General features: G+C 38.3%; 1 protein-coding gene across 4 annotated transcripts; it reads left to right on the top strand.

Annotated features, from left to right (window-relative positions):
* The first annotated feature begins 363 nt into the window (after nucleotides 1-363).
* eml2 (EMAP like 2) lies at nucleotides 364-27,403 on the top strand. 4 transcript variants are annotated; one of them, XM_036562791.1, is made up of 22 exons: nucleotides 364-472; nucleotides 5,507-5,692; nucleotides 6,003-6,129; nucleotides 7,727-7,831; nucleotides 14,722-14,750; nucleotides 15,878-16,007; nucleotides 16,241-16,390; nucleotides 17,960-18,029; nucleotides 18,208-18,318; nucleotides 18,990-19,085; nucleotides 19,629-19,763; nucleotides 19,961-20,060; nucleotides 22,084-22,238; nucleotides 24,597-24,722; nucleotides 24,835-24,966; nucleotides 25,185-25,252; nucleotides 25,514-25,602; nucleotides 25,811-25,908; nucleotides 25,996-26,083; nucleotides 26,171-26,266; nucleotides 26,879-27,009; nucleotides 27,104-27,403. In XM_036562791.1, exons 2-22 carry the CDS (start codon nucleotides 5,533-5,535, stop codon nucleotides 27,227-27,229), a joined length of 2,322 nt encoding a protein of 773 aa, XP_036418684.1. In that variant the 5' UTR covers nucleotides 364-472; nucleotides 5,507-5,532; the 3' UTR covers nucleotides 27,230-27,403. The 4 variants fall into 4 exon arrangements, with proteins under 4 accessions (XP_036418684.1, XP_036418668.1, XP_036418676.1 ...); XM_036562775.1 differs by having other exon boundaries at nucleotides 376-598; XM_036562783.1 differs by lacking the exon at nucleotides 364-472 and adding an exon at nucleotides 3,932-4,108.
* The last annotated feature ends 270 nt before the right edge of the window (nucleotides 27,404-27,673 follow it).

Consider the following 27,673-nt stretch of genomic DNA (forward strand, 5'->3'; position numbering starts at 1 on the left):
GGAGAAGCCAAAATGTGTGAAGCATAACCGCCCATTCCCAATATTGTGACCAGGACATCATCCATGTCTGAAATAAGGGAACTATCAAGTGGTGAATGCTGTTCAGTGAGCGCATGAGGAAAAGTGTTCTCGTGTTTCATTATAGCGCACAACGTTATTTTCCCCCCACCCGTATTCGGACAAATCTCCCCTAGGATTGGTGGACAGCTTACGACTACAAACCAATAGCCAATCCGAGCCGCTGGACGAATCATTTCTAACCAATCGTTTCAAACTAAGGGCGGGGTTTGTCTGAATTCGGGTATGAAAGAAAAAATAATGACGCTCTCAGCACTCGGCGCTGAGGTGGTTGCCATGGCAACGCCGAGCCAGGTAGCAGCCGGGAAAGGTGTCGGGGCTTTCTCCTCTCCTCCTCCTCAGATGTTGGGAAAGTGACAGTCGTCTCGGGACCAAGACATTCAGTGTTTGTGAGGTAGGGACTTTGTCGACATTTTGTCGATTTGTTTTTTTTTTTAAGAAAAGAAAGAGATGTCGGAAAGAATAGCGTCGTGTGGCAACCTGTGTGATACGAGCTCCCTCCTGCTCCGCTATTACAACGGTAAGTCTGGGTGAAGGTGCAGTGACCTGGCTTTGTTAGCGGTAAATATGCTTTAGCTGCTGAGTGTGTAGCCTAATGTAACATGATACTATTTTTTAAATGTTAGTATAATACACAACGAAGCCACATTTTAATATGTTATTGCCAAACGCAACAGTAGACGTTGTTCTGTAGCTAACACACTGAGCTAGCTACATTTGTTTATATTACGGTTGTTTGCATAGGCTGAATGTAAATGGCATCATCCCACGAAACATATTTCCATGTTATCGAGCTTCTGTGTGATGAGCTGCTGATAAGCAGGCCCAGTGGGCTAAAAATGAAGGTCTTATTTACTGTTCCAACCAAAGTGAAGTGATTCTTGGAAGTCACAGTCTGTGTTAGCTAGATTTTTTTGGCGAGTAAAACCGTCAATGTGAGATAAAATGGTGAGGTAATTGCCAGATGGTGACTTGGCTTGTAGTATGTATATGGCGTAGGCCTTGGCGCTGTCACTTCCCCCTAGCGTGGTTGGTATACATAGTACTTGCGTGTATTAAAGGAATGGTTAACCGAAAACTAGAATTGGCACAAACCTCCTCACCCCAAATGTGGTCAGTCGTCTTAGACATGTTTGGTGCCTGAAGCTTGCTTCTTTAGTTTTACTCCAGGGCTGCGAGGCTAATATGCTAGAAGTCTGTTTTACAAAGAACAACTTTGTTTGATATAGACTTCTGTTACTTCATAGCTACGAAGTATACGAGATATATCTCCATTGAACCAAACTAATTGGCCGATTGGCAGTGTTTGGGGTAAGAGGAAAATGGTGAAAACTGTATTTTTCTGTGAACCAGAGCTACTTAAGACAGTACCACTATACACTATAAACACTATAAATATTATTACTGTTATACCTTTACTGACATATTTTCAAACAATAAAAAAAAATCATTCAACTTCAGCCTGTGCACTTATGAGAGCTCTCTGAAAAATCCTGATTAATCAAACTGACTAGGTTATTTGTGACCAAAGGTACTTTTGGTGGATCATGTGGATATCAAAATGTTTTGGTCAGGATGCGCAGAGTACACAATATAATTATGATTCGTTATAGGGATCATTTGTGTATTGCAGCCTGCTGTAACAGTATAGCAAAGGCCAACATTGCAATAAAGACATATTAAATAGCACTAGACTAGATCTTTTACTACTAGGTTCACCATTGCTATATGCAAGACAGAGAGTATGATGTAGAAGCATGTAGAATGTAACCCTGAAATATTTTGACAGATATTGTCGTCACGTAACCTTCACTAAGTTTTTGCAGTATGTGGGCTGATACGCAGTTCACTTTTGACAAAAAATATCTTGACTAAGCTCTGTTACAGAACAGGGCTTTATTACACAGCTTCATGGCTTTTATTGCCAAGTGAGTGCACCACATGTCCAGGCATCAGTCTGGCCAAAAGTGTAACCCACAGTAAAACTGGCTTCTTTTAGCTCATTTTTAAACTTGAGAAATGAAGAAAAATAGAAATTGTGAATATACTGCAAATATGAACAGACTGGCTGTGGGTCTCTGTTAAACTGTTTGACGATTTTGAGCCGTGCTTGAGTACTGGGTCACTGTGACAGATGGTTTGGTTGAATGACAGATGGATGGTTGGATTTAACAGCATAACATGAGACTAATGTGATGCAAGCGTGTAAGTGGTGCACTGTGTCTGGCAGTTATGTATATATAAGCAATGCGTATGTTAAAAATACATACTATTCTTTTCTCACAGACTTTTTCAAAGGATTTTATTGAAGTACAGTACTGTGCAAAGATTGGAGCCCATCCTTCATTTATTTGATTTCCAGTCCAAACGGTAATTCAGCTTTCAGCGTCAGGGAAAACAAATTTAACAGTATATTACACAGAAGCCTCAAAAACTAAACCTAGTATCCAATTTTTCAGTATTTAGCGTGTTCACATTTTGCCTTTATTACAGCTTCAGTTCTTTTCAGAAGACTTGATGTCAGTTTTTCAAAGAAATCTGCAGGGATATTTTTCCACACCTCAAAAGTTCAGTCTTAAAGGTGGTTGCATTTTTTGCTTCTCATGAGCCAAATAATCTCAAACACACTCAGTGATGTTGAGGTCTGGACTCTGGGGTGGACTGGTAATTGATCTGAGAACATCAGCAGCTTCTTTGTTTGATTTCCTTCTTCTATTTTCTTTTCTTGACAACTACACATCCTTTCACACACAAGGCATTGAGTTGTCTTCTCACAGTGGAAGAATGGACAGAGACACCTGTGGATTTTTCAGAGCGGAGTTTAATAGTGTACCAGATCTTGCACAGTTTAGATGGTTGTAAGGAGTTTGTTAGGCAGTGCCTTTTAATGATTTTTTGAACAGTTTTGGAAATTCATGTTTTACTTTTTTTAATAAAATTGAAATAAGTAGCATTACTGATTCAGGAGAAAAAAAACATGAAAATATGGTGTCCATTTGCTGCTGCACGTCTCCCTGTAAAGCCTAAATAGAAATTTAAAGTCAGGTCGGATTTCACCAAAGATTTTGGACCACATCTTACGTCCTTACATATTAACATCACACATGCTAGATGTTTATTTCTTAAATGCAAATTTAACATTATACTGTTGAAGATATGATGACAATAGTACCTAATCTAACTTGCTGCCCATGAGCTAATATGATAGTACCAAGCTAATACATTAACCACAAGCTAACGAGTCACAATACACTACAATGTTACAAAATATTATATTGTTACATTCTTAATAACTGCATAAGCCGTATAATAACAAGTAGCTGATTGCATATCAGCCTATTATACCATTACATTGTTTTACTCATTTAATTTTTTGCCAATTTTTAAAAAATTCTTCCTGTTGTTTAAATAAGTTATTATTTTCATACACTAGATTTAGTTTTTCATAGCCTTTTTAAAAATGTGGCCTTACTGTTTTACTGTTTTATTCTACTGGTACATTTTGTCTTAGAAACCTCAGAAAAAACATTCTGCATCATGAAAATGTCTTCATAATCCTTCTTTACAATGAAATGGAAAAAACCTGTCCTCTAGTATCAATAGATGGAGCTTGGAGGTTCTTCGTCAAGATGCTGTATGGATGTGGATTGCTGATCAGTGCGCTTCCTGGTAGTGCCTGGTCACTGCATCAGGCAGGTTTGGATTCTAGCCAAGCTTCTCTGCCTTGGCCAACGGCAGTTATATAGCCCTGCTGTACGGCGGACGGCTGTGAAGAGTAGCGTCCTGTTACACACAGCACTCCCCTTTGCAGACGGCACGGACAGGCTTGGGGGGGAGGGGGAAGGGGGCAGGAGTGAAAGGAGCGGACGGAGGTCCAGGCACAGAATCAAGAATCAACCAAGCAGAAAGAGTAAGGAGAGGGAGAAGCTGCTGCTGAGCACCCCCACAAAGCCCCTGGGGAGAAAGCTGGAGCGTAGTAGAGCCCACCGGCTGTCCCATTGACTGACTGACTGACAGACTGGAATGGCAGGTAGGAGGAGAAAGCAAAGTGGAATGGAGTTGCCTCTCAATGAATATTTCAGCAAGCTCGCTCACCGCTAGCCTCCGGTTTCCTCTCGACCTCTTTCATCCTCCTGCATCACCATTTCCTCTTCGCTGACCCACCCCTCCCCTCCTTTCTCTCACCTTGTGTCCCATCTTCCACTTTTATTCTTTCAGTTGCCATGCTTGCCACCTGCTGAAGCTGGTTTACAGCTGTGATCTTCATGAGTTAGCAGGTGCAGACACTGAAGAGAGGTATATTAGATATGCATAGATAGATACACCGCCTGCAGCTCAGTGCGTTGCCCTTGGGTGTGAATCACAAACAAGCTAGCGCTGTGTTCACTGTGTCAAAAGAAAGGTGCCAGTTGTTTTTTTTGTTTTGTTTTTGTTTTGTTTTGTTTTGTTTTGTTTTTGCTTTGTTTTTTTTTCAGAAGTGTGCCATGATATAGAAGGGAACTGTTTAATTGCCATGCTGAATAGGAGCTGTGCTTTGTTTTGTTTGGGTGAGCCAGCCTGTTGTGTTGAATGAATCAGCATTACTGTTGTTTCTGATTCACCATTGTTGCAAACTAGTGTTGGCTTCCAGTAGGCCTCTGATAAAGTAAACGTTTTTACCCCATTACAATCTCTGGGTCTTAACTGGCCACTCCATTCTAAATGTTCTAGCTATGCCCCTGGTTACAAATGCATACAAAGCATTTTATAATTAAACCCTACATTTATTTATTGTATCATTTGCACCATTTATCACTAATATATTTTTATTTATTCATTTCAAGCATTTAAAATGTAGCCCAATGGAAAAAAACAACGGGAAAAAAAACAAAAGGTAGTAAAAACTTATAATAGACAATAACATAATAGGCAAAAAAGACCAACTAAAAACATAAAAATAATAGTACAGTTATTAAATAACTGTATTATTATTAAATTAGCAGGAAAGGTATGTAAAATAATAAAAAAACTGACTAAATGCTGAAGTGACGAATACATTTTTAGTTGTAGTCAGTGTTACAGGGAGACTAATGAATATTTATTGGTATTGTTTTCTGGATCCATGGTCCATATGTAGAAACGGAAAAGTGATTCTTTTTTGCATATACAAGACATTTACCATGTTGCCATTTGCTTTCTGCCTCATATGAAAGCATTTAATCTCCAAATAATCTCCACAGATGTTTATATTTGCCCATATTCTGACCTAGATTGCCACACACACACACACACACACACAGAAGTGTTTCTTCCACTTTTGTTTAACACGGGCTGTTTTTGTTTGTTTGTTTGTTTGTTTTTAGCTCAATTGACATTGCTTATCTCTCTCTCTCTCTCTCTCTCTCTCTCTCTCTCTCTCTCTCTTTCTCTCTCCCTCCCTCTCTCTCAGATGATAACCTGTCTGCGGGCAGTGGGATGGAGATGGATGACCGTCTCTCTCACCTGGAGCAGAGGGTCCAGCTGCAGGAGGATGAGATCCAGCTGCTAAAGGCTGCTCTAGCAGATGCATTGCGCAGACTGGGCTGCTGTGAGGAGATCTCACAGGCCAACAGCAGAAAAGGCGCACCCACCAAAGGTTAGAGCCTCATCACCACAACTTTACTCTCTGTCATCTCAACTGAGCTTTAGGTGGGGCAAGGTCCAGTCTGTTGCCAATGCACACTGACAGCAATAATCATGTATCTTACACCACAAGGAATATTGATAGTCATTTTTATAAAGCTCAGTAACAGCTAGTTATTGTCTGTACTTTTCTTTTTGGCATGTTTAAGGACTGCTTTTTATCTTGTTATCTCAAACTGTTATATGCAAAACAGAAAAAGACAAATTAGCATGGATGTGCTTCATTTGCTTAACTCACCTGAGTTTCCCTGTTCCGCTTTTAGTTCGTCAGATTCTGCAAGCTCTACCTTCCAAGCCTTTAACCAATGGCTATGTCCAACAGAAAAGGTTGGGGGGCTACCCATCATCACCCTCCTCTCCTAAAAAGGAGGTGATAATGTCCATCAAGAGGTAAGGGTTCTGTTAAAATGGCCTGGAATAAAAAATAATTTGCAGCACAGTGTTTCATATTGTGCCATTACTTGCAAAATGTGCATACAACAATTATGCCATGGTGTTGTTTACATTTGTGCATGTTGTGCTCTTATTTACAAAGTAATCTACAAGAGATTTCTTCTTTTGTTTATAAATATTTGTATATTTTATATTCTATTTTTTTATTTTATTTTATTAAAACAAATGTTTGAATGTTTCATTTTGTCACTACCAGTCATTACACTACTAAAACCTTCCAAATGTTTCAGTAGTGACTGTTTAAGCTAATTTTCAGCAGAACTCAACACTAGCCAGTACATGACTAGCAAACACAGCTTTGAACAGTTGCACATGCATAATCATGTTTTTATTAAAACACAAAAAAGGTCTGTTTAATTGCAGAAAATATGTATTTCGATAGTGCCAATTCCTAAGGTGTCACACTGATTTTCTGACTTGAGGACACATTAACTTCAAAACAAGGAGATCTAACTGCTCACCATGTGGCCATGAGGGACAGTGATGCAGGTGTGTGGCTAAAATAAAGCTCTGCCTATGGACTAAAGCTTTTCATACTTCGCTAGTGACATGAAGAAGTGGGACAGCATCATCTGAATATATTTTTTTTATTTAAAAATTATACTCATGACCAATCTAAATCTTTAAAAAATCTACTTTAAATGAATAAAAAAACATTGAAAAAAAACATACAAAAAAGTGTTATTTCACAAGTTTAATGGGACAGACATCTCCCAATAGAAAGTACCCTATAAATGACAATTTTATATGTATTTAGCTAATTACGAAATAGATCACTTTGGATGCCCCTCATTAAATTGCATGTTTTGTTGATTTGAAAATAAGTGAAAATAAGTTAAAACATCCTCTACAGAGAACACCCTTCTGCACATTTTAGTGCACAGTTACTGTTTATTTGTTGAATGTAACACATTGGAAAAAAATAATAAAACAGAACTTCTGCCTGTACAAACGTACAAACTCACATTTTAGAAAGCTCCTATTTTAGCATTTATGTTACTTTCAATTAGAAAATCAGCAAAATGTAATTTGACCAATTATTATTATTATTATTATTATTATTATTAAATGGTACAAAAATAATTGGTGGTGGTGCTGTACTACATCATTACTGTGTTCCTCCTGATGGCCGTAGGATGGCAGTACCGAGTAATAAAAGCTGTGAATGTGCCAGATCTGCCTTTAGGCCTGCTGAGAGCTGTTGAACCTGCTGGATCTGTGGTTTTCTATTCAAATGAGCACTAGTGTCCCCTTTCAGTCAAAAGGGAAAAATACATTTATGCCACTAATTATTTACAAACCAATAAGATGTTTCCAACTTTTATAAACTAAAATCTCTATGGCAGCTTAATAAGAGAAAGAGTAACACGCTGCAGCCTGAAACGACAATGTGTTTAACCCCTCCCTCCCCGTGTTTCTTTTTGTCAGTGTTTTCTGTCTTTTATACTCTTAACTAATGCTCTTAGAACCTACTTTAAATTATGTATGTGCTCTTTCTCATGTCATGCCTCTGTTCTCTCCACTCATCTTTCAGGAAAAGTATGTCCACAGAGCGTCTGTCCACAGCCAGGAGAGAGACAGCAGACTCGCGCAGCAGAACCACCTCAACCAGCAGCTCTACCTGTGGGAAAAGAGACAGGTAATCACATACTCAGCCCACACTTCACTTCCTATAACACATAATTACAGTTTCTCTTTTTGTTACTCATGGCTGCTATCATGAATGTGACGGAATGTATGCAACATTCAGTTCACTTCAGCTAATTGAATCCACAACTTTAAAGGGGAATTCTGCTGAATTTTAAAAATTTTAGCATAATTACACTGTTTAGATGTTACATGAAATGGTTATTAATATGCAGCTTGTTGTCTGAGACATTGTTTTATGATAGCTCTAAGGTAAGGTTTTGGTCTAAAACATATTTTTCACAATACACACATGTATCTAAAGAAAACTTATTTTTTCAGATTTACCACTATTTTACCTTCATTGACATTACATATACAAACCATGACGGCACTACAGCTTCATGATCAGATAAAGCCAGACCAGTGCAAATACGCTGCCTGATACCAGAGAAGTTGTTTTATGATGGTTATAAGATAAAGTTTTGGCTTAAAATATGTTTTAACACCTCCGGGCAGGGAGGTACATGCCAGGTGTTTTAAGACAAAATAGTCCCCAAAGAATGCTTTGTTTTTTTAAATCAACAATATCAACAATACATACATAAGGAAGATAGGCTCACTGGTCATGTTGGACAGTAAATAAAATATCTATGTTTGAGTTATAGATATGCTAAATAAATAAGTAAATTTTTCTATAATGCACCATTGCATATCAAACCACTCTGAATCACTTTGTTTACTTCTCAAATCAGTGGGATTCCCCTTTAACATTAATATTGGGCACTGGCTGCCCCTTTACTGGGGGGTGCTGCAGCACACCCTGGAATAAATGTTCCCCACAGGAATTTAAGGCAAATCTAAATATTATTTGCAATCTCACAACTGTTTAAAAAACTAAACATGTCTAAAATGGATTTGATAAACAAGTGAACAATATTCTTGCTCTTTGACCTCGACATTATAGAAAGTACAAAAGAATGCAGACCAGGTGAAAATCAAATGTGGATGAACCAGTGATTTGTGGGCAGTGTTAACATTTTTGCTTTGATTTTCTATGCTTGATTGTGTAATCTAACATGTTCTTTTCAAGAATGGAAATAGACAAATGTAATGCTAATATCTATGCTTGCCTAATATGAACAAGACTGTTAGGGAGTGTTTATCTGAGACCATCACCTCTGTAAAAGTTTTACCCCTCACAAAAGAGACATAGTATTGTGATGACAAGAGTGCATGCTCAGTTTTTCTATTTGCTGAACCGCACTGCTGACTCAAATGCACTATGTTAGTGCTTGTACAAGTCAAGACAGATAAAAATATACCCTGCACCACTGTCTCTTCAGATGAACCCAGAGCTGAAGTCAGACGTAGCTGTCCAGCACATCATTAAACTTGCATTATGTCCTTCTTACTGGCTGGTTCAGTCCAACTCTGATACACAAATGATGCCATTTGCTTCAGAAAAACATGCAGTTGGTAATAAAATACAACGGTAGTACACTATATGGGCAAAAGTGTTGGGACACCTACACATTATACCCACAGCAGCTTTTATGATGTCCCAGTCTAAATCCACAGGCAATAATATGGACTTTGACCCCCCTTTGCAGCTATAAAATCTTCCCCTCTTCTGGGAAGCTTTCTACGAGATTTTGAAGTGAGTCTGTGGGAAGTTTTGCCCATTCATCCAGAAGAGCATTTGTGAGGTGAGACACTGATTTGTGAGGTCTCGCAATCTCTGTTGTAGTTCATGTAGGTGTTCGATGGGGCTGAGGTCAGGGCTCTTTGTGGGCCAGTCAAATTCTTCCACACCAAACTCACCCAGCCACACCTTTACGGACAATGCTTTGTGCACTGTGGCAGAGTCATGCTGGAACAGAAAACTGTTCCCACAAAGTTGGAAGCATACAATTGTCCAAAATGTCTTGGTACGCTGAAGCATTAAGATTTCCCATCCCTGGAACTAAGAGGCACTAGGCCCTCCCCTGAAAAACAACCCCATAGCATTATCCCACCTTCTACCAAACTTTACAGTTGGCACAAAGCAGTCAGGCAGGTAACGTTCTTCTGGCACTCGTTAAACCCAGACTTGTCCATCAGACTGCCAGATAGAGAAGCATGATTCGTCACTCCATAAAATACGTTTCCACTGCTCCAGAGTTCAGTGGCAGCGTGCTTTACACCACTTTTAGCCATCTGTTAGCAATGGGTGTGGCTGAAACACCTGAACTCAATAATTAGGAGGTGTGTTCCAATACTATTGTCATATAGTGTATATATGATCATGTGTATCGTGAATACTTCCATAACACTGACAAATTGCATGTTTAATTAAAAAGACATTAAAATGGGGCTTTAAACTGGTGTAGCTGTCTAAATGTTTGACCTTTTTTAAGAGTGATATTACAATTTTAAATGTGGCCCGATGACAATGCTTCAAAGGCAGTAATCACTGTGATGAGAAAAGGAACTAACAGAGGGCAAATTAAAATTTAAACAGCTTAAATAGTAGGTACATTTATTGGTTAATTCTCTTCTACACTTTAAACTATGTATTATTATGGGCATTAATAAGCCATTAGGCTGTAGTAGACTGTCTTTGCGGCATTCTGTCTGAGGAAAATTCTTAGTAGTTTCTGTACAGCTCAAGTGTCCAGATGTTCAAATGAGTTGTAACATTATGACACTCTACTTTATAGTTAGTATAAAGTAGTATAGTTAGTATAAAGTAGTATCTACTTTATAGTATAGTTTTCCCAGAGGTTTCTATAGCTGAATTCCAGAGCACCATTTTGTTTTCTTTAAAATGTGAAGCACATGGATGTGGCTTAGGAATTTACTGACTTGCACTCGTTTAGCAGCCTGAAGCATTTCCACAAGGGGAGCTATTAGCATGCAAGTCACTTTTATGCTATTTAGTATTCATTTAAAGAGAAGAACCAGCCAAGAACCCATACTAGCAGATCCAGAGCACCAGAGCTCTCAAATTTCAAACGAGAGGTGGAATAGGTTAGTAATAGAAGTTGCTAAACTAAAATGATCTGATTTCTTTAGATATCACCCTGACCTAGTGTATTGTGACTGTTCCAAGCAATCAAAGCTCAGAAAAATAAAAGGGTAATGATATACACTGTGTATCATAAAAATGTCTTCAAGGATCATAATATATTTTTGTATCATGATATATTTTAAATCTTCCACCCCTAAACAGCAGTATGGGGTATGTTTGTATACAGTGAAGAAACATATAGATATATATATAGATAGACAAATAGATAATTCACAGAAGCACTCTTTGGTTGTTCACCTAAAATAAATTAATCAAATACTGTCTTATTACTAGTTTGAACTCTAGTGCCCCTGTGAACATTAAATATATTTTTATATATTGTCTGAATGTTCCAAAATATAAATAGTCTTTATTGTAATTTATTTCCAATACATTACCTTATGTGTGGGTGGCTTTGCTATTTAAACTTCGATGCATACTTTTCCATTCTACCGTCCCTTCACAAGTTAGAAATGAGTACTACTTTCTAAATTACAGGTATTCCGGGTTCTGCTTCAGTTTTTCTGTCCAAAGGATACAACTGTTTTGTGTGTGTGTGAGTCTCCAGCAGTTGTTCCTGTTGTATCGTATTCACTCTAAGGTGGAGAATAAAAGTGGGAGTGGTTTGTCATCTGGTAACATAAAACCTTGTATGAAGATCAGGTTTCACAAACCACCTCCACCTTTTTACCAGCTAGTCACAGAAAGAGTTAACTACCACATCAGACAGATATTATCAATGAACAGCTGCAAATTGTTTGAACAGCAGCTACTTCTGCACTAAAATTCAGATTTATGTACCCTGAGATAAGAGCACTGAATAACACATGGAAGCTGTGTGCAGAGGCTTGGCCAACACCAGTGGTGAGCTTGTCATGCTACTGCACTGAAGTGTAGGTGGGTGTGTTCACTTAGAAAGGGGCAGTCATGCGGGGTGAGGAAGTGTGTTACCATTGGCTGAATAGAGTCACACTCGTACAGGGCTTAAGTTCTCTCAAACAAGGAACTTCTCTGTTGCGTGTCGGCCTCTGTTTGCAAAGTCCCGCTAGCACCGTTCATTACATAAAAGAAAAAAGAACCATGAAGAAATCGCCCAGGTAAACTCTTCCTGTTCTGATTCTGATTCTGATCTAAGTATTTCAGGTAATGTTTGCTCTCAAATGAGTGCTTTTTGGTAGTTTAGTAGGTTTTTTGTGCTGTTAAATTAGGTTAAGGCTGTTGGTACATTGTTCCCAAATGCATGAAGGTTACCATAGAAAATGTAAAGTAGCTCTGCAACAAACTTTGAGTCTCTAAATGTAAGACTTTAAGACTTTTGTAGACAAACAACAACTGGTAGCATACTCCTAAACCTACTGTAACACTCTAAGCCCAATCCATGCCTTTTCAAAGAGAGTTAACTGTTTACTTTATCATTTTGTGTCTATGAGATTTAGGAAGTGAAAACTGATATAAAATGATTTGCCTCTTTTAAAGCTACGGTGAGGATTTGTGAAGCTTTTTTTGCTTACTTTAAATGTATGTATGTACATGTCATCATAAACTTTCAGTGACAGAATCCTCATTTTTGGCTACAATTTCTGTATCTTATTTTGAGCCAAAGTAATGTACATTTGACTCCATTTTATAAGCAAATTATACTACAGACAAATTATTTTCATAATTTAAATGTAGACATTTCCTGTGTTTGTTTATGCATTCAAAACTTCCTCCATCAGTACTTTAGAAAATTCAGTCCTTCAGCTTCCACTTTGTGGTTCTGAAGTCCCTTCTTGTGGTTGAGAAGTCACTTGGCTGCCTCGACTTTTTTATTCACAGCCTTAAATAATTACGCATGAGTCATTACACAAAGAAGTGCATGTTACCATCTGGTTTTGTTTTCTTGCTTACAATAATGTCAGACACATGCAGAAATCTTGTTGCGTGCAATGCTCAGTGGATGCCTCAGTGGACTGCTGATTTAGCATTCTCTTCTGATTGACCATTGATTGCCCCCCACCCTCCACCCCCGCTTAGCCAAATGCATTAAGCATATTGACTCCCTACAGCAGCCTGCTGTCTGTAAATTAGATTCATTGCATTCTGCAGGAAGGAGTAAACCTAGTGTGAGGTTGAATTGAATCATGTTAGGTTCATTTCAGTATCAACATATTTTCTATTTTTTCAACTAGGAGACAAATCTTATTTATCAACATTTTTTTCTTATGTATTAGCTTATGCTCCAATGTTGTATCAGTGTATTCTCAGTTATTCCGTGCTGTACAGAATTCCTACTGTCCTATATTGTCCTTCTAAGCCATTACATTGCAACTTTTGTTGACTTTAGAAACTATGCTAATCACAAGGCTCACTTCCTCACTACCTCAGTTTTTTCATCTTTGAATTTGCTTTGAAATTTGAATGAAATTTGACACTTCTGTTCTTTGTTTTTTTACAATTCATTAATATCAAAGCAAAATACTGTACTGTAGAGTATGTTTGCAGGCATACATCATGCTGAATGAACTGTAGGAGGAATGCTCACTCCTTTGTGGTCCTTTCTGATTGAAGCTTTGCCTTAATTGAAGGCTTTCTATGGTTTACATAATTCCAGGCCAACTGTCCTAATTTTGGAAAGGGCTACAGTTACCCCATTGTAAGACAGTTTCTGTTTGATCAGCCACAGCCTTGCTACAGGGCTTCCCTTACACCCGTAATAAATGAATGTTCTCTTTTTTCTTAAGTATACCTGACATTTGCTAATGTATAATTTTCTTTTTAAATAGTCTATAAATGAAAGCTCCTGAATGTGTTATGTGCAGTATTGTCTTTAAATTATTTTGCTGAGTGCTGCTGTGTCAGCAGGTACCATCTATTTCCTGCTGTGATGGAGCAGCCTGACAATCAAACTGACATCCTTTTTACTTTTTCACTGACATAGAGGGACACAGTTTGTGAGTCAGTGGACTGACCTCCTAACACATACACATATGCACATGCACACAAAATAATAATAGGCCGTAACTATAGACAAGTGTCTTTGTGTGGGTCTGTCTTTCTTTCTGTCTATGCAAGACAGTCTTCCAAATTAATTTCATACTACAATTGAATTTCCTCATAGACCAGTATATATTGATGTACATTTTGCATGTGAAAGTTATAGGCAGTTTTCACTGACCCTTTCCCTTTGTCCTGCCTTGGCATGTATTCAGCTGTTCAGCATATTAGTGCTTTATGAATGGAGCTAGGCAGGCTCAGCAGTAAAGGATGAGCTTACTGAATTATTTAACCCCCTGCAAAAACACCACTGACAAGTAAAAGATAGCCTAACTCATCTTTCCTACTCTTTACAGGTCTGCTTTAAGACACTGTGATATTGTTGTGCAATATATATTAAATATCTGAGGTGGGTAGAGTAGCATAAACCTCTACTCAAGCAAAAAGTATATATACTTTAATAAATGAAGTGTAATTTCCTTAGCAAAAACAAATGAAAAAGTGTCATAAATGTCATCCAGCATCAATCAGCATAGGAACTGAAGTTTGTTCGAATCTGTTCTTCACTTTTTGTGATGCTTTTTGTTGAAAATAAAATGGTAAAGCAAACAGAAAAGCAGTCCAGATGGAAAACCAACAAAAAAGAAAGAAATGAAACACAAAAAAGAGCTCAACGTAAAGGGATACTGATTAGAAAGTAGCTTACTTTCCTCATAAATATACTTAAGTATAAATATATCATATATATATCATCATTTGAAAATATTCAGAAAAGTACAGTTCCATCAAAATGTAACTAATTACTACCCACCTCTGAATATGATAAATGATATATGATGTACATACAACTTCAAATCTTTTTTGTTTTCTTTCAGTAAATCCAAAGAGTGTACCCTCAATGCTGGTAAGTCTATGCACAGTAGGTGTTTGGTTTGACCTTGAATCTGTACGCTGGTGGTTGTCAGACAAGTCCTAGCCCTCAGCTTTTTCATATATTGACACTGTTGCACCAACGCCATACACAAATAACAATAGCAATCAGATGCACTGGTGCTAAACTCGTGGTACAGCCTCTCTCATCACAAAGCTAGTGAGGAGGAAAATCCTACATATTATTTTTTCAGTTATGATAAAGCCTTCATCATCTACAGCTTTAATTTTTTACATTTTATTTTTAGAAAATTGCATGTTTTGTTTCAATCTTTTACTACTAACTCAAACATGTGCAAAGAATAAATGTACCCCCGCCCCCACACACAAAAGAAAGGTGCCAAAAAGGATTCTCTGCTCAGTGCCATAGAAAAGCTGTTTTTGGTTCCCTAAAGAACCTTTCAATTGTTGGTTCTTAAGTAAATCATGTTATTAAATGAGATGTAAGTGTGAAGCACCTCTTTCAAGTTTAAAGTACCTCAGTTTAGTGCAAAGATTCTAGGAAGAACCTTTACATTGGCTAAGAACTTACATTATGTGAATGTCCTTTAAACCTTCTCACTCACATCTCATTTACAAATATGGTTCTTTAGGAAACTAAAATGGTTCTTCTATGGCATTGCTCAAAGAACCTTTTGTGGCATCTTTTTATTTTTTTAAGAGCAGAGGGTGTTCAGTCAGGGGAAAAAATAAACAATAGCCCTTTGGTTAGAAGCGGTATACATTCTTAATTAGCCCATTAGTGGGCTCCTCTCTTCCCAGAACATGGTTTTATTTGATCATGGTGAAGGGTAAACCCAGGCCCAGGAGAACGGGAGAGGCTCCATGGAGATTAGGCTGGCTTGATTTGTTGACTTTATTGCAAAGGATGCAGATGAAAACCATTATGGTTTGACATAATGCCCTGAATGAGAACGGCTTGTAGGGTAATGGACTATTATTACCCTGAGAATTAGACTTTGTTTTTCTAGTTTATAAAATATTTTGGTGAATGTCAGTATTCAGTTCAGATATATGAAGTCTGACATTTTTGACATAAATGTCATTGAGGAAAGCAAAAGTTATCCAAAGCAGCTCATGTTTATGTCCTTTACTAAACAGAGGATCGCTATGTGAGGATGTTTCTACGTGGCCGTCCAGTCACCATGCATATTCCAGACCAGCTGAGAGACAGCTACAGCCTTGACCACAAGGTGGCACTGCCTGAGCGCAAGCTGAAGCTTCAGTGGGTGTATCCTTGAAACATGTTGCACTATGACTCATGATACAAAGGTATATTCTGTACAGTGGGTATACCATGTCATTTCAAGCTGTTGCTGCCTATTTTATGTGAATCCCCAGCACTGCTGCTATAGGTTTAATAGAACTGTATGTATGAGTGGTTTTAATGTTTTACGTATCTTATGCTTCACACTTCATTTCTACCAAAATTTTGGCCCTATTTACCTTAACTCAGTCTGTCAGGTATGGCTACAGGGGTCGAGACTGCCGCTCTAACCTCTACCTGCTACCCACGGGAGAGATTGTCTACTTCAATGCCTCTGTGGTGGTGCTGTATAACGTGGAGGAGCAGCAGCAGAGACACTACCTGGGCCACAATGATGATGTCAAGTGGTAAACATCTGTGTTTTGTGGTGGGACTTGTTAGGGTACCAAAGGATACCTAAAATGCAGTTGTACAGAGAGAGTTTGTGTAAAATCAGATTTACACAATTTTCCCTTTTACTCTAATTGTAGTCAGTCGGCCACAACATACTGAGGTGTTGCAGTAATAAAGAATGAAGGTGTATGCACACTGTTTAGCACAGTGCAAAATGCATTCTTAAATCATCACATGATTATCTCAAGCCATCTTGAGTTATAGTAGTATGCAAAGGTTTATACAGCTCAGGCCATATTACATGTTTTGTTGATTTTCTAATGAAACTTTCAAACTTAAACATGGTATTTTTCTGCAAAGTGTGGTACACAATTCATATATATTTGCAAATTCATATATTTTTACAAAACATGTAATTTGACCGGGGTGCCCAAACTTCTGCATACAACTATATAAAGTAATCTCAAACAGGCATACTTCTGTGGTTTCTGACACTGTATAGACTGTTGTCTGTAAAAGGGCCATTTAAAAATGCTTTAAGATACGTTACTACTGTGTTCAGCTTTGCAATGTGCTTTTCTTTATAGATAACATACAGTGTCAGAACTGCATAAGCAAGTCTAATTGAAGATACTTAAGCACTTTATGAGGTTTGAGGCAAGTGTGTTGGACTAGGTATGCAGTTTCATGATCATAATTACTAGGGTATACGTTTCCATTACTTGTTATCTACATTAGCCTCAAAGCTCCTGTGCAAAACTAAAGAAGCAAACCTCTGATATTTATCGGCCACGTTTGGTAGATGGAAAACAGTGTCAGTTTGATTTTTAACCAAACTATCGCTTTAAGTCATAGACCATGAATCTTCTTCTGTACCCTATGTAAATTAACCTCGCCATTATCACTGATTAAAGGCGTACAAGTGCTCTACTTTTATCACAGCTCTTGATCATCTAAGCTTCACTTTTTAATCCACAACTGTTATCCGTGCACAGGAATAACAGGAAGGAAGTGAAGCTGGTTTGTGACCTAATTTGCATTCACAAGAGCCAGCGCTGCTTTTTCCCTATTACTCATGACACCATACAATAGACTCCTATCTCGTAGATAAGCTATTTCAATATTATATTCAAATAAGCCTGCACAGAAACTACGACTGTTGTGTATGAAATACTTTGTCTTTTGTGCTCGACCACCTTGATAGGATTATTTAATGCAAATCTTAGGCTTATCTTCTTATTAAAACATGATGCCCCTTATCTGGTCTACATGTGTCTTTGAAGTCCATAGTATAACAGATGAGCTATATCTGCTTAGAAACTACTTTACTCTATTTTCTGTAGTTTACATTTTAACATCAAGTGAAAAAGTTTGTTTTTATAGACCTCTCCTGCTATTTGTTGAAATTTCATTACTAGTTTGCTGGTCCATTTATTTAAAAAGTTGATTAAATAACATTAAAGTCAACTTGTATTTATCTACTGCATTGGGTGACTAGAATGAAAAATGTTTGTGTGCTTTGGAATGAGAAATGAGAAAGGGATGAGAAATCTTAACAGACCACCACATTGTTCTCTTTGTAGTTTGGCTGTGCATCCAGACATGGTCACCATAGCGACAGGACAAGTTGCTGGAACATCCAAAGATGGCAAGGTAAGGTTTGTGTTTACATTGTATTGCTTTGAAGCAGTGGTTTTTGTGCTCTCAGAATTTATTTCTTAAAAAAAAAACCTTCGATGTGGAACTTTGTTGTAGTCAATGGCATTTATCCTTGATGGAGCTCTGAATGGAACTGTTTAATGCTTGTTTTCTCTTGGATTCTCTCCAAAAGCTGTTGGCTCCACATGTTCGTGTATGGGACTCTGTCAGCCTGAACACACTGCATGTGATTGGAATGGGTGTGTTTGACCGTGCTGTCACCTGTGTGGCCTTCTCCAAATCGGTATGTTGTATTTAAAGGACTAGTTTCAGGTGAATTTGCAGGGGAGTTATTAATCTAATTGTAAATATGACTACCAGAGTGTATGTGAGAGGTTCGCATATAGAATAAAATCCTTTAGTAATAGGGATGCAAAATCTCAGTTTACAACAACGGTTCAATGCATCATGAAACGTTAAAGGGCACATATTCAAAATTTCCTTGCTTTATTTAAATTTGATGTAGTATATAAACATTGTCAATGTTTTAAATGTGCCATGAACTCCACACTCAATCCTGTCCCTAAGTGGAATAATTTCTATCCACTTTGAAGTCTAGACTGCTTTTTAAATGAGATACAATACAGGGCAACCAGTCAGTACAGAGGTTATTAATATGAATCACTCTTAAAGGCAAAAACAGTCTGTATATAGTGAATATTTATTTTTGTTGAAGAGTTTATTTTGACCAAAATGTTAAATTTTGAACTGCTAGATATTAATAAATAGAATATTGATAAATAGTTAATTGATATGTAGCTGATTTTCATTAACTATGATAAGAAATTCTAACATTTCTAAATTGATGCCCTTGAATTGATACCTTCGGATCTATGCATTTTCACACCTCTATTTGGGAATGAATAAATATATGAATGAATGGACAGATAGTGGCATATCTCTCCACACCTCCAGAATGGTGGCGCCCATCTGTGTGCAGTTGATGATGCAAATGACCACATCCTGTCTGTTTGGGACTGGCAGAAAGAGAAGCAACTTGCTGATGTTAAGGTGAGATCATCTGACTGACAACCTTTCAGTGCAAAGTGAGAGTAGAATAGAGTAGTACACCCTCATCTATCAAAATGCATCAAACCCAGAACATTAGTGGTTAGTGATTAGTGCTAACATGAAAGAAGAATGGGGGAAAAACACATCAGCTATAAGTTGGCAGATATAGGACATAATGAATGCAAAGTGGCTGCTGCTTCCCTGCACTGAGTGCTCTGGTCTGTGGTAAGCGTATCTTGACATACCATTTCCCCTGCATACCCAAGAAGTGTTTAGCAAAAGTAGCCTTTATGCAGTGCTTATTAGAGCAGAAGTACCAGTGCATTTATGGCTCTTTGGTCCATTTAACTAGACAGACAGAATTGGATTGTAAAGTAGTTTGCTTAATGTGAAGCTACTACATATAAGAAAACAGAAGAGTGCTTCATTACTGAGTTTGTATTAAGAGATTGCACCTTTATTAAATTGAATGGGAAGGCCTTTTTAAAATCACCTTCTGATTGAAAGTTCAGAAAATGTCTTGTGCTGTTCTTCATCATGTAGTGCTCCAATGATTCTGTACTGGGGGCTGTCTTCCACCCCATGGAGGCCAACTTGATTGTCACCTGTGGAAAGTCCCACCTCAATTTCTGGACTATAGAGGGGAACACTCTGACCAAGCGGCAGGGACTGTTTGAGGTTTGTGGGGTTCTTGGTCTCTTAAAGTGTTTTCCTTCTGGAGAAACTGACAGTGAGAATACTTAAAAATGTTCAAAATCATGTTTATTTGCCATGAACATGAACATGTGTTAGTTGCACCCATAATTTGTATATTATGTATTTAGAATTTTCAGTTATGTTCTGTGATTGAAACTTTTGGGTTTCTTTTTTTTCAGAAACATGAGAAACCCAAGTATGTTTTGTGTGTTGCTTTTGCTGAGAATGGTGATGCAATAACAGGGGACTCCAGTGGAAACATCTACATCTGGGCTAAAGGTTGGGAATCAGTGTGTCTCTGCATGCCAAAAGAATTTCTACATATATTTTTTTTTACTTTTGTAAAAGCCATTGTACACCTTTTAGAAGAGCAATGCAATATACACTCTTCTAAGAGTCCACTTTATTGTCTTATCCACTGCACAAAAGCATACCACAGAAATGACGTTGCGTTTCCCCCTGTTAGGTACATGAGTCATGGGCACTAATTAAATAGTAACAGACAATACAGAGGGGCAATAAACAGTAGATTTACAGTGCCAAGGTTAATATTGAGAAAAAAAAAACTTTGAACAAGAAAATACAGAGGCTAATACTAAGATTATAAGCATAAATATGCACGAAACAGTAACACTAACCAATAACTAGTACTAGTGCATAGTTATGGTGTAGAAAGATGGGTTGTGAAATCGGAGGGCTTGTGGTTGGAAACCAGAGACAGTGGTTTTGACTGGCGTGCGTGGTTCCTGATCATACTGCGCACCCTCCTCTTGCAGCATTTCTTGTAGTTGTTGGGAATGAATGGGAAGTTTTTGCTCTTATAGAGTTGTTGCCTTGCCAAGCCTTATTGAAAGATCTTGGCGAGAAATCAAAGTTACATAATTTTGCTCTTATACCAAGTGGATAAGCCAAGACATGTTTGGTGTCCAAAGTTTGCTTTTTATATGTTCACTGGACCTACAAGGCTAATGTAGCTAACAAGTCATGGAAAAAGCTTATACTCCACTAAATAGCATTGTGCAAACTTCATGTCTTAATCATCACACTCATGCCTCAATCTGCATCAAGTTGTTAAGTAATCTTAAATAGACTTGCTCATAGACTTGCATGGCATACTGTTATATATAGAAATGGACAAAATATGTTTTGACTCATTGACTACTTTTTGGTCTCGCTGTTTAACTTTGATGTTTTGTTGATCTATTCTTGTAATGCTGGTTATGCTTTCTGCCATGACTCCATACAGGCAGTGAAGGGGAAGGCTGATCAGCTTGTCTCAGTAGTTTTGGCTTCTTCACTTGGGAAGGAGTGTTTGACAAATATGCAAATTGCAAGATGTAAATCCTCGGGTGCTTAAATTTTTTGGCTCTCTCATCGGCAAACCAGCTGATGTAAGGAGGGGGGGCATGATCTATCTGATTTTTCTTCAACTTGTTTACATGATGGCAACAGTTAGGTCAAATTCAGGGCCTTCCAGGCCTTCCTTCAGAGAATGCATAATGATTTCTGTGAAATAAAAAAATTGATGTTTGTAATTTTTAGTTATTTTTTTAATAGAATCATCATGCTTGTTGTAAACGTGTCATGCTTGATATAGTAATTAATAAGTCTTAATTGCCTTTTAGATCTTAGTCTTAGATATATCACTGATTGTGATTACGAACCATAGTTAAACCTAGTTTCAGTCATTTGTTAGAAAAAGGAAAACAGCAGCTGCACCTCTATGCGAAGGCTCTTTACTGAGTCATTGTAAAACTTTACATAAAATATTAATGTTGGTGCCCAAAACGTAATGTCTTTTACAAGCTTCAGATATCTGTGTTTAATCTTGAACAGCCAAAAAATTTTCATGTGATTTGCTGTTAAACTGGAGCATTGATATACTATTAGAATCCACGTGTGGAATCACAGAAGTGTCTTTTTTATCGTTTTTGGTGGAGTTTTTATATATTTACGGCCCTAACTAAGGGGCTAGCTCTAATAGTCATGGTTTGCCACTGGATATCAGCCCAACAACACCAATGTCAACCTCAAAGTTGATGACTTAATCGGCGTTATGCATTGCCACACAGTCTTGATAGGGATTACGGGAGGGTTTAAGCACATGGCCCTGAAGATCCTTCGTGGTGTCTCTGTTGGATAATACATAATTATAATGATTGCTGAGCAGTCATTAAAATCTTCAGTTCATAGAAGAAAACAAGACAATTCTAAAACAAATCAGATTTTATTCTCAAATGGTATTAGTGGACACCCTCTTTTAGCATGATCTGTGATTTTGATGGTGGTGTTTGATGGACAGGTGGTAACAGAATCAGCCAGGTGGTGGCAGGAGCTCATGAAGGTGGGATCTTCTCCGTGTGTGTGCTGAAGGACGGTAGGCTGGTATCTGGAGGAGGAAAAGACCGCAAGGTGGTGCTGTGGGACCATGAATACCATAAGCAGAGCGAGATGGAGGTATGGGTGTAACACAACATTAATGTGTGTATTTTCATAACAAAGAACTTCCTTTACAGCAGACAACTGTCTACTGTGGATGATCCAGCCTTGGTCTTATCAAATGACCAAATATGTTCAAGATAAATGTGAATAAAAATATTTTCCATCAGTGTATTTAGAAAGGATGTCTAAGATAAATCAAGTCTTTCTTGTTTCTATAAAGTGAAAGTAAACAGTGAACATGTGTTCCAGCAAATGCATTTCTCTTGTTTATGGATTTTATTCATGCTAAAAATCTTGTACTCTAAAGGTTTTTTTGGGGGGGGGGCTTAGAGTGACATCAGTTGTAATTGTAATTTATTTAATATACATTAATGAACGTGGAAATTGCTTTAGTCTTAATTTCTTGATGTTCTAAAATGTCTTCTTTTATAGCCATGCACTGATTTTTAAAGAGATGTTTTACAGTAACTTTATTAAATATAAACATTTACTCCTGAAGACAAAAGCTTGTATATTCCTCAAGAGCTTTCTTGCCCCTTCCTGAGCCAAAAGGAAGGTTTTCCACTGTCTAGAAACAATCCTAGTGTAAACAAAGCTATTAGAGCCCTCCAACATGTTTCATCATCCTGCCAACTACTGGTCCTTGTATCTAGTGCTCTGTCTATAAATGTAAAGGGGGCAATTTCTCTCCAAACCCTTTATAGTAAACAAAGTGTCAGCATCACCTTTGTTGTTTTGTAACATAGTGTCTTTTTAAAGAGAGTGTTCAAAATTAGAGGAAACCAGACGTAGATGAGACTGTGACTAAAATTTAGAGGATGGCAGGTTTAATTTGACATTACCAGTCCTCCTTGTGCATTTAACCTTTGTTAATTATATCAGTGAATATAAGACCATATAAGACCAGACATGCTATTTCCTAAGGCAAAACTGAACACCTTTGGAAGGGCATCTTATCCTCTTCATTTGGTTTACTTTTTAACAACTTGTGCAATATTTTGAGTCTTTGTACAAACCCCATGTATATTGCGCAAACCTTAATGCTTGAAGTAAATATATAATTCAGTGTTAGGTTATATACACTGACCGGCCACTTCATTAAAACCATCTCCTTGTTTTTATGCTCTTTGTCCATTTTATCAGCTCCACTTACCATATAGGTGCACTTCATAGTTCTACAGTTACAGACTGTAGTCCATCTGTTGCTGTGCATACTTTATTAGTCCTCTTTTACCCTGTTCTACATTGATCATGACCCCTACAGCACCACCGCAGAGCAGGTTTTATTTGGGTGGTGGATCATTCTCAGCACCGCAGTGACACTGACGTGGTGGTGGTGTGTTAGTGTGTGTTGTGCTGGTACGAGTGGATCAGACACAGCAGTGCTGCTGGAGTTTTTAAACACAGTGTTCACTCAATGTCTGCTCTATTAGATACACCTTGTAGATGTAAAGTGAGAGACGATAGCTCATCTGCTGCTGCAGAGCTTGTGTTGGTCATCCTCTAGTCCTTCATCAGTGGTCACAGGATGCTGCCCACTGGACGCTCTTGGCTGTTTATTTTTGGTTAGTGGACTGTTCTCAGTCCAGCAGTGACACTGAGGTGTTTAAAAACTCCAGCAGCACTGCTGTGTCTGATCCACTTGTACCAGCGCAACACACACCAACACGCCACCACCACATCCGTGTCACTGCAGTGCTGATCCTGACCATTAAAGTGCTCCTATATGGTAAGTGGAGCTGATAAAATGGACAATGAGTCAAGAAACAAAGAGGTGGTTTTAAAGAAATGGCCGGTCGGTGCACAATAAATTTATATTTTAGTCACTTAAAGGGAAATTTCTTCACAAATCAATTATTGAGATGTATACAAAGCCATTCAGACAGGTTTGATGTGAAATGGTTTATTGAAGAGAAATGTATCGACTTGTGGTTTCTTTACAGCGGTGACACTTAAAAAAAAAAACAAAAAGCTTATCTTAAAACTATCATAAAACAATATCTCAGGCAATATATCTGGCAACATACTGGTAACCATTTCATATAATAACTTTCTATGATGTAGCTTTTAGAGACATTAAACACTTCAGACGTCTGGTTCCTGTCACCACTGCTGTCAATAAGTTTGATTTTCTTTAGATTCACACATTTCATATCAAACCACCCTAAATGACTTTGTTTACATCTTAATGAATAGATAATGCAGCAGTTGTGAAAAAACAATGGAACTCCTTTGAATTAATTGAATGATTATAGTATTGATCCTATTACCAGCTTAATTTAAGTGTGGAAAATCAATGTGTAACTGAGGAGCATTCTGATCCTTGTATTACCAAAAAAAAGGCTGGATGTAAATTTTCCTGCTCTTGTCCAGGTTCCTGAGGCTTTTGGGCCTGTCCGCACTTTAGCCGAGGGAAAACAAGAGGAGCTGTTTGTGGGAACAACCAGAAACGCCATTCTGCAAGGCTCTTTCTCTGGTACTCTTACACCTATTGTTCAGGTAAAGTTGAAATTAAAGAATGTTGTTAAACATTGTTTAAGGCAGACTCATTTTGTATAAAAGCCTATTAAATTAAGTATTCTTAAGACTCTCTCTCTTTGTGCTCTGACAGGGACACACAGATGAGCTGTGGGGACTGGATGTGCACCCCAGCATTGAACAGTTTGTGACCTGTGGCCAAGACAAGCAGGTCCACCTGTGGGACACCAACTCCCACCAACCTCTGTGGAGCAAGGTCATCGAGGTTTGTACTTGTACAAAGAAATATAATACAGGGAGTCATAGTGGCGGTCTGAGGTCTTTTGACCTGCCATACTGCTTTTCTGCTACCTAAAGATTTTGGAGAGACATATCACTTTGGTGAGCTAGCTCCATGAGTTTACCTTCTAATGAGTTGTGTTGTCACCATAGCTGTTGCTTGCTATATTTACCAACTCATTGTTGACGTTCTCTGGCCTCCAGGACCCTGGCCGTTCTGCTGGCTTCCACCCGAGCGGCACTGTGCTTGCTGTGGGCACCATGACTGGAAGGTATGACTGAACATGGGGGTTATAACATGTGGTCAAAACAACAAGTACGATCATGAAGTACTTCTATGCAAAAAGACAAAAAAACATTAGACACCCTTCATTATGACCTTCAGATCAATTTCTGATTTACATTACGTTTTAGCTATTAGTATAAATGCAACTGTAATTTTTAGACTAGTTTATTCATGTAATTTAATGTGGTCATCTTACTTAACTGTTCAGAACAGCAGGCATGATTCGTTATCTTTGTCCATCCTGTAGGTGGTTGGTGCTGGACACTGACACCAGGGACCTTATTTCTATGCATACCGATGGCAATGAAATCATCTCCATCGTCAAGTACTCTCCAAGTATGCAGAATTTTAAGAACTTCAGTTCAACTTTTTTTTTTAAGAACCTTCGCCCAAATCTTCTTGCACAAAGACTTCTTCAATCAGTGCATATAAACAAAGCGATTCAAATAAGCAAAGCTACCATTTTGCGTCAGCACTGGCATTCAAATCAGCATGCACTGGTCAGAGTGCGCTCTGTATTCAACACCAGTACTCTTTTTCATAGATGGAGCATACCTAGCCGTGGGTTCCCATGACAATTTCGTTTACATCTATACTGTGTCTGAGGATGGGAGAAAATACAGCCGTGCCGGCAAATGCACTGTAAGTCATTTGAACAAATCTGATCCCATATTATATGGCATCTTGCCCACCTATTTTATACTCACTGCTGTCTGTCTGCCCATCCAGGGACATTCCAGTTTTGTCACCCACTTAGACTGGTCCACCAACAGCCAGTATATTGTCACCAACTCAGGAGACTATGAGATCTTGTTCTGTGAGTTGTTTTGTCACCTTGAGATCTTCATAACAGTTCATGGAGATTAGCTTTCATTTTCTAACCTGCACGGCCTCTGTTCTAAAGGGGAGGCCTCAAGTGGGAAGCATATTACGAGTGCAGACGTAGTGCGCAACTTGGAGTGGGCCACTTCCACTTGTGTGCTGAGTTTTAGTGTCTTTGGTGAGTCAGATTTCAGCACAGTCACTTAACAATCAGAGAATTATAATCTAAGGGTGTAAAAATGGATCGACAAGCATGAATGTTATGTGTAGTTCTGTGTGGTTTTATGTACCAAAAAGGTCCTAATTCATTTTTACATTTTACATTTCCATTTTCCAACCTTTCTTTGTTCCTTAGAATTAAACAGTTCATTTTTGTTACTGTGCTTTTGCATCAATTATCTCTATACTGATTGCCTGCCGTTTATTTTGTCTTTCAAAAAGCGGTCCATTCAAACACTCCTTATACCTTCAGTGCAAGTGGGCATAGCTAACATGCTGAAGGATGAATTGATGGAGATGTGTAAATTCAGTACTTGTAAATTCAGTGTGACATCACAAAAACAATTCAAAATTAGCTGTTTTTTAGTTTAGTTTCCATGTATAGACTGAATGGACCAGAGTTTTTTTGGTGTAACAATGTTGCACACTACATGAAACTCCTTTTATATCAAACTTCATGAGGAAAGTTTTCCATGATATGGACTCATTAAGTCCTGTAAAATTGCAGTTGAGCTTAAGCTAAGAGTCTTCCTATGTTGTGAAAATATTTTTCTTCATCTCATGTTGCTAGGCATCTGGCCAGACGGTGCTGATGGCACAGACATCAATGCTGTTTGCAGGTCAAATGACCGTGGCGTACTGGCCACGGGCGATGATTTCGGCAAAGTGCACTTGTTCTCTAACCCCTGTTCTCAGCCAAGGGTGAGCTTCCTGTACTCATCTGTGCAAACACATTAACACATGTTGTAGAAATTTAATTCAGTCTGTAAAATCTGCTCTCTCCTCATGCTACCAGGCACCTAGTCATGTATATGGTGGACACAGCAGCCACGTGACCAACGTTGCCTTTCTCCATGATGATAGTCACCTCATCTCCACTGGAGGGAAGGACACCAGCATCCTTCAGTGGGCACTAGCCTAGTTATGCCTGAGCAGCCCTGCTACTTATTTGCTGTATCCTCCTGCCCAATAGAGGGCAGCACTGCTGTGCCTACCCTGCACCCATATTGTCCTGTCAGTCAGTAGTCTACTGTACCACTGTTTGTTATAAAGAGTGACCTTAAGTGCTGGTCTGGGACCAGTCTTTTTTCCTTTTTTCTTTAATAAGTGAAAGTGGGGAGACTGATCCTAGATCAATACTTACTAGCAGCCCCTTGCATGAAATGTATTGTTCATCATGCTAATGCGCCACTGAAGGGAACTGCACTGAGAGAGAAGAGTCATGTCCTAATAGTTCAATCTATTTAAGCCTATTTAAAGAGTTTCAACTGCTGTTTGTGTTGCGAAAGCCCGTAAGGAATAATATATTATGCAGTCACTGTGTGGATACGTGATTTAGAATGTACATGGTGATGTTGTGGCACCT

Source organism: Colossoma macropomum, unplaced genomic scaffold (genome assembly GCF_904425465.1).
Source record: "Colossoma macropomum unplaced genomic scaffold, Colossoma_macropomum, whole genome shotgun sequence".
Lineage (NCBI taxonomy): Eukaryota > Metazoa > Chordata > Actinopteri > Characiformes > Serrasalmidae > Colossoma > Colossoma macropomum.